The 12,432-nt window shown below is 43.5% G+C and overlaps 1 protein-coding gene across 1 annotated transcript; it reads right to left on the reverse strand.

Annotated features, from left to right (window-relative positions):
• Positions 1–2,190: 2,190 nt before the first annotated feature.
• On the reverse strand, positions 2,191–10,065 carry LOC125524157 (uncharacterized). Its single transcript, XM_087535246.1, has 8 exons — positions 8,974–10,065; positions 7,770–8,160; positions 7,144–7,474; positions 4,356–4,500; positions 3,585–3,678; positions 3,302–3,498; positions 3,103–3,193; positions 2,191–2,440 (listed from the first exon to the last, which is right to left on the reverse strand). The coding sequence occupies exons 6-8, from the start codon at positions 3,426–3,428 to the stop codon at positions 2,419–2,421; spliced, it is 240 nt and encodes a 79-aa protein (XP_087391372.1). The 5' UTR covers positions 3,429–3,498; positions 3,585–3,678; positions 4,356–4,500; positions 7,144–7,474; positions 7,770–8,160; positions 8,974–10,065; the 3' UTR covers positions 2,191–2,418.
• Between the last annotated feature and the right edge of the window lie 2,367 nt (positions 10,066–12,432).

Raw genomic sequence — 12,432 nt, forward strand, 5'->3', positions numbered from 1 at the left:
TCCTATGGCTCCTGCCGGTTGTCATACTCATCGACATGCAAGTCGGGATTCCTATTACAAGAACATGATCATCTCATACATCACATATATCATTCATCACATCCTTTGGCCATATCACATCACAAAACACTTGCTGCAAAAACAAGTTAGACGTCCTCTAATTGTTGTTGCAAGTTTTTACGTGGCTGCTATAGGTTTCTAGCAAGAACGTTTCTTACCTACGCCAAAACCACAACGTGAATTGCCAATTTCTATTTACCCTTCATAAGGACTCTGTTCATCGAATCTGATCCGACTAAAGTGGGAGAGACAGACACCCGCCAGCCACCTTATGCAACTAGTGCATGTCAATCGGTGGAACCGGTCTCACGTAAGCGTACGTGTAAGGTTGGTCCGGGCCGCTTCATCCCACAATGTCGCCGAATCAAGATAAGACTAGTAACGGCAAGATAATTGACAATTTCGACGCCCACAACTACTTTGTGTTCTACTCGTGCATAGTAACTACGCATAAACCTAGCTCATGGTGCCACTGTTGGGGAACGTAGCAGAATTTTAAAATTTTCTACGCATCACCAAGATCAATCTATGGAGTCATCTAGCAACGAGGGAGAGAAGAGTGCATCTACATACCCTTGTAGATCACGAGCGGAAGCGTTAAGAGAGCGGGGTTGATGGAGTCGTACTCGACGTGATCCGAATCACCGAAGATCCTAGCGCCGAACGGACGGCACCTCCGCGTTCAACACACGTACGGAGCGAGGACGTCTCCCGCGCCTTGATCCAGCAAGGAGGAGGGAGAGGTTGAGGAAGAGGGCTCCAACAGCAGCACGACGGCGTGGTGGTGGTGAAGCTGCAGTACTCCGGCAGGGCTTCGCCAAGCTCTTATGGAGGAGGAGAGGTGTTGGGGAGGGGAGGGGGTGCGCCTTTGATGTTGTGTGCAGCCCTCCCCTCACCCTCTATTTATAGGGGAAGGGGGAAGGGGGCCGGCCCCCTCTAGATGGGATCTAGAGGGGGGGCGGCGGCCAAGGGGGGGCTTGCCCCCAAGCAAGGGGGCGCCCCCCTTAGGGTTTCCCCCCAACCCTAGGCGCATGGGCCCTAGGGGGGTGTGGCGCCCCAGCCCACTTGGGCTGGTTCCCTTCTCCATACAGCCCATAAGGCCCCCCGAAAGAGGTGGCCCCTCCCGGTGGACCCCCAGAACCCCTCCGGTGGCCCCGGTACAATACCGATATGCCCCCGAACCTTTCCGGCGACCGTATGACAACTTCCCATATATAAATCTTTACCTCCGGATCATTCCAGAACTCCTCGTGACGTCCGGGATCTCATCCGGGACTCCGAACAACATTCGGTAATCACATACAAGTCTTCCTAACAACCCTAGCATCACCGAACCTTAAGTGTGTAGACCCTACGGGTTCGAGAGACATGCAGACATGACCGAGACGACTCTCCGGTCAATAACCAACAGCGGGATCTGGATACCCATGTTGGCTCCCACATGCTCCACGATGATCTCATCGGATGAACCACGATGTCGAGGATTCAATCAATCCGTATACAATTCCCTTTGTCAATCGATACGTTACTTGCCCGAGACTCGATCGTGAGTATCCCAATACCTTGTTCAGTCTCGTTACCGGTAAGTCACTTTACTCGTACCGTAATGCATGATCCCGTGATCAACCACTTGATCACATTGAGCTCATTACGATGATGCATTACCGAGTGGGCCCAGAAATACCTCTCTGTCATACGGAGTGACAAATCCCAGTCTCGATTCATGCCAACCCAACAGACACTTTCGGAGATACCTGTAATGTACCTTTATAGTCACCCAGTTACATTGTGACGTTTGGCACACCCAAGGCACTCCTACGGTATCCGGGAGTTGCATAATCTCATGGTCTAAGGAAATGATACTTGACATTCAGAAAAGCTACAGCAAACGAACTACATGATTTTTCAGCTATGCTTAGGATTGGGTCGTGTCCATCACATCATTCTCCTAATGATGTGATCCCGTTATCAATGACATCTAATGTCCATAGTCAGGAAACCATGACTATCTTTTGATCAACAAGCCAGTCAACTAGAGGCTCACTAGGGACGTGTTGTGGTCTATGTATTCACACATGTATTACGATTTCCGGATAACACAATTATAGCATGAACAATAGACAATTATCATGAACAAAGAAATATAATAATAACTATTTTATTATTGCCTCTAGAGCATATTTTCAACACAGGCTACAACAAATTTTGTGACAGAAGGTAGAAAGTAGAAGTCTTACATCTTTTTCAAAGCTCTGGCGATTGTTGGCTTGGAGCTCTTGAACCTGCTTTACGCATACAATGCAAGTCAAATCTCGGCCTCTTGTTATAGTCATAGTATGATCTCCCCTGAAATCCTCGTCATGGGCCACCATCTCCAAACCTTCATGGGCCAGAGAAGATAATAAAACATGCCAAACAGATCGAGAAAAGTGTCATAATAAGTATTTATTTTTAGTTGCAGTAGAAAGATCGAGCCTAGGAGTATCTATTTTTTTGTTTCGTTGTGCGTTGCATTTGGAGCTGCATAAAAAAATGATCATTGCATTCTTCCAAATCCAGAATGTCCAGTCTTTGCCAATGTGGCCCATTACAATCATCATACAGTGCATTGAGAAAAGAAAGAAAGAAAAAAGAAAAAAAGAGGAACAGGCAAAGAAGAAATTATTGCTATATTTTTGCTAGAAGATAACATGGCCTATATGACTACATTGATCTAGGCAAAGATCTTTACCCAAGATCCTTCTCTAATTATCAAATATTCATGCTTGGAGTCAAAACCAAACAAACTTGCATCTTGACCTGCCTACACTCTATGCTTACAACACCGACCGTACACTGCACTTCATCCACAGTGCAAACTGAAAGACATGCAGCTCTTGTTTGAGAACCAAAGAGATATGCACACACATCATGGTACTGAAAGATGATAGAGTTACTGGAAGATAATAGAGTTGTGATATGTGATATATAGCAAAGCTCGCAACGTGCAAAATCAGAACACAAAATTCGAATTGATCTAGCTAGTGAGCGAATGATGCTTACACAATCTGAATCTGCTGCTGCCCATGCGGGTTGGGATCACTGCGGTAGAAGGTGCAGCCCCTGCTGAACTGGAACGGCAGCCCCTCCCACTCTACACCCATTACACAGATCATAATCATACCCTGCTCCACCAGCTCAAGCATCCGAATTCCAGAACAAAAACGGCCCAGCCAGGTGAAGAAGGATTTAATTTGCGTACCGAGGTGCCAAGTAAGTGGATGGCGGAGGGTCATGGCCGTAGATGTCGTCGATGACAAAGTGGAGATGAGGGCTGACACGCCCATGAAGTCACCAAAGAAGGCCACCACTTGGTCCTCCCCCACCATGGACCGTCGGAAGCCAGGAACAACAGGTCATCACACACGCATACCTCCACATCAGCTTCGCCAGCGTCGCCTAATGCATCCACAACACAAAGTTGAGTCCCCACAACCATCCGAGCGTGATGTTGAAGGCAAAACAAATGAGAAAGCTCATCTTACCGTCATCCCGTGCACCTCCACATGGCGTTCGCCGCCGAATTGGTCGGCACTGGTGCTGCTATGCACATCCGGTGCACGCCCTCAATAACCAGGTCTGTGTGGACGGCGGACAAAAAGAAAAGGAGAATAAACAGTCTTTTCTTCAATATTATCATATAGGTAGAGATAGTGATAGTGAAGTTTTTTTCCAGCGAACCTTCAAAGGTTCCAAGAATGATTTGTATGTTGTTTACATTATAATAATGAATTGTTTTGAACTTTTAAAGTGGACTGGATTTGAATAGTGAACTACTAAAATTTAAATAGTGAACTCCTCCAATTTTACCCTGCCCAAAAACAAGAACTTCTGCAATTCCGTTTTATGGAGAACACACCACTCTTCTTACTTGTAATTGCTTTTTATAAGCTGTATAAGAGCAACCGCACTGTGGGTTTTTTTATTTTTTAAAAATGAAGAAAAATCATCTCTTATAGGCATAACAACAAACAAGTGGAGGGCACCCTGAACATCAAATTTGTATATTAGCACATCTGGCAGAAAATATTTTGCTAATTCATGAATCAGTCCGCGTGCATTAGCCATCACATTAGCAGGTAGCATAGATACACGTCATTCTGTAGCTGTGCATCAATTAGAGAGAGAGAGAGAGAGAGAGAGAGAGAGAGAGAGAGAGCTGTTTTCGGTGCATCAAAAGAGGAACTTTTGGTAGCTGCTCTGAATCAAATAGCAATCGAATCTCAATACTAATTAGAGAAGGGAGAGGAACTTACAGTTGCTGCTCTGTATCAAATGTGCCGATGCGACACATGTTTTCCCTATTACCTAGGCGGCTGGCGAGCCCATCGAGCTAGGGTATATTGGGCTCCCTCCGGCGGCGTCTGGCGAGTCAGCCATGGCCATTACAACGGGCACCACCTGCATCGCGAGATCCACATCAGCTCGTGAAGGGAGAGAATTGGCGGCCCGCGGAGGGAGAGGAGCGGACACTCTGGGAGGGGAGGAGTGGATCCAGAAAAGCAAGATCCATGGCGACTGGGGGAGGGATAGGAGCAGCGTGCAGCGAGAGAAGCACGGCGTGCAGTTTTTCTTAGAAAAATAACGATTCGGTTTAGAAGAAGAAGAAGAAGATACCCAGGTTCGAGTCCTGTCCCCATCGAAATCTTTTTTAACGCCTCGTTGGCTTGTCGGCCTTGTTCTGGGCCACGGATGCAGCCCAGGATGCAGCCAGTCGAGGCCCAACGGAGCAATGTGCGAGAAAAATATCGCATCCCTCACGTCATATAGATATAGATAATAGTATATGCACGTAAAATAGTACCACCTCGGATGTAGAAACTAATATAGATGAAAAAAACTGAAAGCGTAAATTCACGAAAAGAAGCGTATTGTGACGGTGAGCCCGACAAAGTCAATCTGTGCTTTATTATTAGGGAAAGATTTATTTGGTTTACTAGCAAAAGGGCTCGTGCGTTGTAACGGGAGGAAAATATATCGCATGCCTCTAGCCCAATAGCCCCATGGCTAAAAGCCCCCACAAGTTTACGCCCTCTATTTCAACACATCACATTACTCATGACAAACAGGAGCAGAACGGGACAAATGGGCAACGAACGATGGAAAAAAAGAAAAATATTCTCCAATAAAATTTCACAAAGTGTTTCGAGAAAATGTAAAGCTAGTTTGTAATTTCACGAAAATGCCACTTCTAGAATGCATAAAAACATAATCCGGCCAATCATTTTATATTGATATGTTCACACACTTAAGTTGTGATATTATTGCCTCGTGTTTCAATTGGTAAATAAGAAAATTAATGATGTCGGGTGTTGTTTGAGGATGAAAATTGTTCTCTCTCATACCCTTAATCAACTCAAACACTCTGATATGTAAATTCAGGCATATACATTTAGCTTGTACTACAAAAAAAAGTAAAGCTAGAAACCTAGCAAGTACTATTACTTTTCAAGGACCAAAAACTTGAAAGAGCACAGAAAAAATGAAGAACATCCCTCTAGTGGAAGCACTACATGCATTTGTGAGTCCAAGCATAGTATCTCCAATAAATTATTCAGAAAATAAACATGCCTCAAAAATTTAGAGACCTCATGACAGGTGGACTGATGCCCAATATATCTTTAGATAAACAATGATCATGTTTCTCCAGGTAATCTGATGAACTGAAGCAAATTATCCGCAACAAATAGAAAAGAAAATTAGTAGATCATCCAAGGATCAAATGGGCAAACAGTAATACAATCTTGAAAAGAAACACCAATTTCAGTAAATTTTACCACAAAAAATTGCAGTTCTGTCTCACTTCTTTCCTTGTACCCAAAATAATTCCAAAAATACCATACCGCAAATTACAAAAATTCCACAGACCTCATGAAAGGTAACCTGATGTACTTTAGGCCCAGTATAGTGCTTCTACTTAGCCTAATAGGGGCAGCACCATTCAAAAAACTAACAAATCAAATCAATCAAATGCAAGCTTTTTGTTCACTGTAACTATTCCGCAAGACTGTGCTCAAATATAAGCTATTTAGAGGATCACAACTATAGTACTGTGCGATATTTAGAAATCAGCATGTGCGCGCAAGTGCAGCTCAATTGCATACCAGTTTCGTGATGGCAACTAAATCTGAAGTCCAAAAGCTTAAGTAACCTCAAAGTTGAAATATCGCATCCTTGCAGCTATGTTTCCACTGACAAATTGACTTCTTGCTAATGGAGCAACCCAACTATTAGCCGTAACATAATAAAAATACTGCAGTGTACATTCTTGTTGGTAAGAAACATAATTTTAGTGCTAGAGATAAATTATTTGTTTCACCGTGCTAGAGATAAATTCTTTATTCCACCGAAATGACATAATTTTTATGTTCGGGAAACTTGATGTTTTGGCAAGATCCTTGTGCAAGTGAACCGATTCACCGATAAGACATTGATATTCTAAGTGAATAAGTAAAGCATATATAACCACAAAATGGTACCGGATAAAAGAAACTAGCAATGCAATGAAGATAATAACAAAGAAAGGAACTCCAAACATAATCAACCAGCAAAAAACATTTAAAATAAATTTTGCAAGAAAACATGCCCGTGCATTACAACGGGGCATAAATATTCTAGTGATGATAAATCATTCTATGTAGAAGTTCTTAGAGTGATATAAGTTCAGATCCAAACAAAGTTACTACTGTACTTTGCATAAATCAGCTGAGCTAGTGGGTAAATTTAGTCAGTAAACCACGCAATTCAGACTTAAAAAAGATTCCAAGGTGTAGTACGGAATCACGGTTTGCCACAAATAAAGGCTAAGTTGAACTACTATAAAATATAGGAGGTTGCCCAGAGAATAGTCAGGAACTCCTAGGTGCTCCTACCAAAGTGCAGATTGACGATGCAAACCACAATTAATAATGTGCATGAGCAATTAAACAATGGGCCACCTACAATTCAGATTAGCACAGAAGAGAACTACTAAACTATGAGCTCCCCTGAAAAACAACCCATAAACAGAAATATCAAGGGGCCAAATTTATTGTGTTTTTTTACCTTGTGCAGACTTAGCCTTGTCATACTGGCTTCGCGCAGATGAATCAGTCTTCCTTACACTCAACCAATGTAGTTGCACTTGCACATCTGCCGGACTGGTACACGGTAACATGACAATCTGAGTCGTTCAGATTCAGCTCGTCTGGGTAGAGATGTACTACTTGTTCTCTTCTCTTGGAGGCTGGCTTGATTTGGAGATCTCCTCACATTGCAGAAGAATCACTTCTGATTCCCTCCACCAGAAGAACTCAAGAACAAAAGCGCTCAAACATAGTATGCGAAAGAATTTCCAGAAACCAAATCGACCACACGACGAGCTAACAACCTTCTCCTGTTCAGAATTCCAATAATAGAAAAATAAATTTGGAAATAAATTAAGACTGTATCTTATTCTCTTAAAACTGAGGATTTGCAAGCATTTAAGACCTTCTGCTCTCTGTACCACATTTTAAAGATATACTCATATAGATAACCTTGAGAAAAAAGTGTTCATCGCATTTTTCCCTTCTAAGATGTTAGATAGATACTACAACCTAATAAATATTCATGGATCAATTGCAGTAGTTGATGTCTAGTATCATTTGTTTGAGTTAATCAATGAATTATAGGTATCAATAGGACTTCACCTCATTCCACTTCTATTGCCCTTGTTCCGATATTGATTTGACACCAGCCTCTCTAGTAGACGGAGAATCCATGTCAATAACAGCCTCTCAAGTCTCAAAGTACATACTCATAAAATCCTCCTCAAGTAATTTTATTGTTTCCATAAGCAATCATGAACCTACTGTACCAACATGAACAGTCAATACATATTAGTAGTGTACACAGAAATACATATCACATACTCCTGCCATCTCTCGCACTCATGATGATCACATACTGTTGCTTCTGATCACAGATAGTCCTCTCCCTCAAACAAATACATCTATACGAATTGGGCTGCATATAATTAGGAGAACGTTATGGACCTCAAGGTGGGTGCAGAAATTTATCAGCTCAATCTACCTCCCATCACTGAAAAGACAGAAGAAAAAATTGCTTAGTTCTGAATTTCATCGAGCATCTAATAAATAATTTAAATAGTGATGACACATTGAGCTGGAATCAGTTGAAACAGAGGTAGTACATCATAGTCGGTTAGGTAGTGCAGTCACTACCCACTAAAAAAAGTAATGACATATCCTACAGGAAAACAACAATCAGAAAATGATTATAAAAAAACAAATATGTTCCCCATAGTCCGTTGCCTATCGCTTAGAGCATACACGCACTGTGACATTTCTGATGAACATCACTGGACAGAACCTAAAACTGGAGTAACATGGAGCAACTTCAGAAAAATGAGCTAATGACGATGTATATGCCTACTTTCTGATTCTAAAATTTCATGGTTCAGTTTACTGTTATTCTGCCCTACTTCAATCAAATAATCATGCAAACAAAGCATTCATATACATGCCAAGAATAATGCTAGTTTTGGTGCTAACAGTAGGGGTGCTCAGGTGTATAACGTCAAGGAACACACTAACAGGTTGTTTTTCCTGGAACTTTGTTCCTTCTATGAAATCTGAATATAAATGCAACTGGAACATAACTATCACTCAAACTTTTGGCTGTGTGTAGGCCCAAACTTGGTCGGATTAGCATGGTTCAGTTTAGAATATAAAAACACCACAACGGATGTAAACTCCAAGGTGTAAGTCAATACTGAATCTTCAGATATGTGTCTTGTTCAGACAACAAACAATCCTGAACAAATCTCTAAAAAAAATTCAGAGATGCAAACATGCTAGCCTCAGGTGTAGTAACTTTCATGGGGAGAAATACCTCTGGTGTAGCCACCTCAGGCGATGGAGGGCTCGACGGGTGTTCTTCTTCCGCCGGCGAACTCGGCATAGTACGGCTGGACGGATGATTTTCCTCCGCCAGCGACATTGGATGCTCCTCTGAGAGTTGCAATGTGAAATGGAGATTCTGGTCGAGGGACGCGGCCTGATGGACGTTCTGGTCGAGGATCCCTCCTTATGACAGCCAAGTCCAATCCGGGTCGGGCACTACATGCTTTTGCGTTGGAGAAGAACAGAGACTCGAACTCGATTACATTGGAAATTGACTTATGTTGGAGAAGGACACGGTCTCCAATTCCATACAAATCATGACAGCACACTGAAGATTCAGAGAACTGAAGCTGGCCTCGCTGTTGTGTTCGGGCGTCCATCCAAATCACGACACTGCACTAAAAATTCAGATAACTGAAGCTCGCTGTTGTGGACACTGAACCGAAAATTCAGATAACTGAAGCTTGCTGTTGTGTTTGTGTATCTATGTGATGGGGGGCCGTCCGAGCATCTGGCCGTGGGAGGCAAGGATGTGTGCGGAGCGCCGGTTGCTGGAGGCCAGCGGCGTGCTATGTTGTAGCTTCCCTGGTGCCTGCAGTAGCGAGTCCATCTTCTCCTCGGCGTCGCGCCAGCTCCACGCCAATCACCTCGGCCGTCCACTCCTCGCGCACCACTGACTGCACCAACCGCGGCAGATCCAGCGTGCCGCCGTCGCCATCCTGCAGCGACGCGTGCGTCGGGGACTTGCCGTTGAGGAGCTCCAGCAAGAGCACGCCCAGAGAGTGTCGCCGCGCGTCCACCACCGCCGGGGCGTGGTAGCCGTCGGCGCCCGCAGCACGTCCTCAAACCACGGCGGCCGCCCCTGCCATTCGAGGCGCGTGCTGCTGCTCTGCTGGAGCAGCGCCCCGAAGAGCGGGACCCTGAGGTCGCCAAGCAGAACGGAGAAGCTCCTGCCGCCTGCTTGGCCTGCCGTCGGGAGGAGGACGACGAGAGGAGCGCCTGTTCGTCCGCCGCTTGGGCCACGGCAGCCCGATTCGGCCCAGCCGCCCGCGAAGCCGTCGTCCATCTGGAACCGCATCACCAGGACCGGCCCTGGAGTTTCGAGGGCCCCAGGGCGGACTCCATGAGTGGGCCCAGCGGCCGCAGTGGAGGAAAAAAAGAATTCCATACTTTGATATGAAAAAAATCTGGTAAAGCCATAAACTATGATATATTTTCCCCTTGTAAATAGTACTTCTTCTATAAAAAAATACAAGAGCGTCTAGGTTACTACTTTAGTGATCTAAACGCTCTTAGAAATATAGAAGCATTTAGATCACTAAAGTAGTGATCTAAACATTTTTATATTTCTTTACGGAGGAAGTATATGATAATAATAGGTTGTGGTGCTTCAATAATATTGGCATCTAATTGCTTTAGATTATAAAGTAGTGTGATTCCAAAAAATAAATTTATTCATAATCTCCTTCTAAAATTTAGTTAACTGATGTGCTCATTTTCTCCTTGTTCTCTTCTCAGAATTAGATAAATGTTTTAGGCAATATATTTGTAAAAACAAAAAGGAGAACACCTCAACTTGGGGTAAATTAGCAGCAATAATGTGTGCTCCAACACTGGTGTGCTCTACAACTATCCAAGTGCAAAACGTTGAGACCACGTGACCAAGACCAGCTATCTCCTCAAAGAGTGCAAGTGTTATAAAAACAAGAATACAACTTAATTTCCATCCATCAGATTAAAATTAAGGGCTAAACGATTCATAAAATAAATTACCTCACTCGTTCGGGTTTTCCTCGCCCTAGGCGCAGTCGGCAGCCGTTGCAATGCTCCGGACTGCGGCAGAGTTTCACGGCATTGGGCCACTCCGTCCTCCGTTTATGATGGGAAACGAAGCCATAGGCCCCGAGCTTGTGAATACTGCTATCGATTGGGTTTGGAGAATTGAAGAAGCAATCAAACTAACAGCGACGGAAAGGTTAAAAGGAAAAAAAACTGACAGCCATGGCTCCGCGCAAACACGTACATATACTTACAACCGATCGTTATTCGGAACGAATTCAGCGTGTGCATTCTTTGGGCTTCTTATCTACATACATATCACGATGGGCCTCTCAGGCCTTGTTGGTTCTCCACTTGTATGGCTGTACCTCAAGCATATATATATATGGCCTGGGTCGGGGCCCCTAGTTTGGCTGGGCCCCAGGCCGTCGCCCCCGCTGCCCTGGCCCAGGGCCGGCCCTGCGCATCACCCCGCCTGCCTTGGAGCTCGCTGCCTCCGACCACCTCTCCATCGTTCTCCGCCTCGATCCGTCCGTCCCATCTCCGGATGGCGCGCCGGAGAAGCTGGGCCGTAGATGCTTCATCAGGCTGCTGGCTACCTTCGCTGCCGCAGCGGCATCCTCCTCATTCTGATTCTCCCCTCGTCGTCACGGCCTCGGGGTCTGCGCTGGTTGGTGACAGGTGCGCCGCCGGCTCGTAGTCCCCGTGCGACGCCGGGATGCGTTGTGCCTCCAGCTCCCCACTCGCCGGGGCCCCTGCTCCGCCACCTCGTCCATCCCGTTCGTCGCGGCGGCCTCCAACTGCCGGTCTGAATACCAAGAAACAGAGGATACGCGAAAGGTTTTTTTTTACCGAATCGTGTTCCCTAGAGCCACTTAGGTAGGGAGTGTGGGTTCAATTTCCGAAAAAGAGAAGGGTCTTTTTGCAAAAGCACGCGACGACCAGAAGCAATCGCTGCTTTATTATTAGGGAGAGACTACTGGCTTTGCTTTGCATATTTTTGTTTTCGTTGTTTTTTTCCTTTTCTCTTTTCGCATAGAATAAGAATTATATTTCTATACATATTTAATATTTTTAAATTACATAAAACATATTTCGTATACATCAGAAACATTTTCCCACATATTGAATGTTTTCTCAATACATTATTAGTATGTTTGAAAAATATGTGAATTTGATGTCTATTTCTTATATATATTGTACATTATTCGTATACATAAGGAACCATTTTTTAACAACATTTTCATTTTTTAATACCTGATGACATTTTTAAAATACAAATTTTTCTTTTTTTTCTTTTCTTATTTGTCGGTTTGCATTGGTTTCCTTTTTTCACACATGTCTATTTTTCGGTACACAATATATGTTTTTAGAGTACATGTGAAACATTTTTGATAAATATTGATTATTTTTTAAATACAAAATTTATGTTTTTTCAAATACACGATATAAATTTTTGTTCTAATATATTTTTTGACCACTTTTTTTAATACTTGGTCAAAAATTATTAAATACACATTGACCATATATTTTGTGGCAATAAACATTTTTTAAACTACGTGAACTACTTTGAACACTGTATAAACATATAAAAAATATTCACAGACGTTTTCTGGAAACACGTGAATATTCCTTTAAAATTCCATGTACATTTTTAATGGCAATAAAA

This window comes from Triticum urartu, chromosome 7A (assembly GCF_056163025.1).
Source record: "Triticum urartu cultivar PI428250 chromosome 7A, HENAU_Tu73, whole genome shotgun sequence".
In the NCBI taxonomy this organism is placed as follows: Eukaryota; Viridiplantae; Streptophyta; class Magnoliopsida; order Poales; family Poaceae; genus Triticum; species Triticum urartu.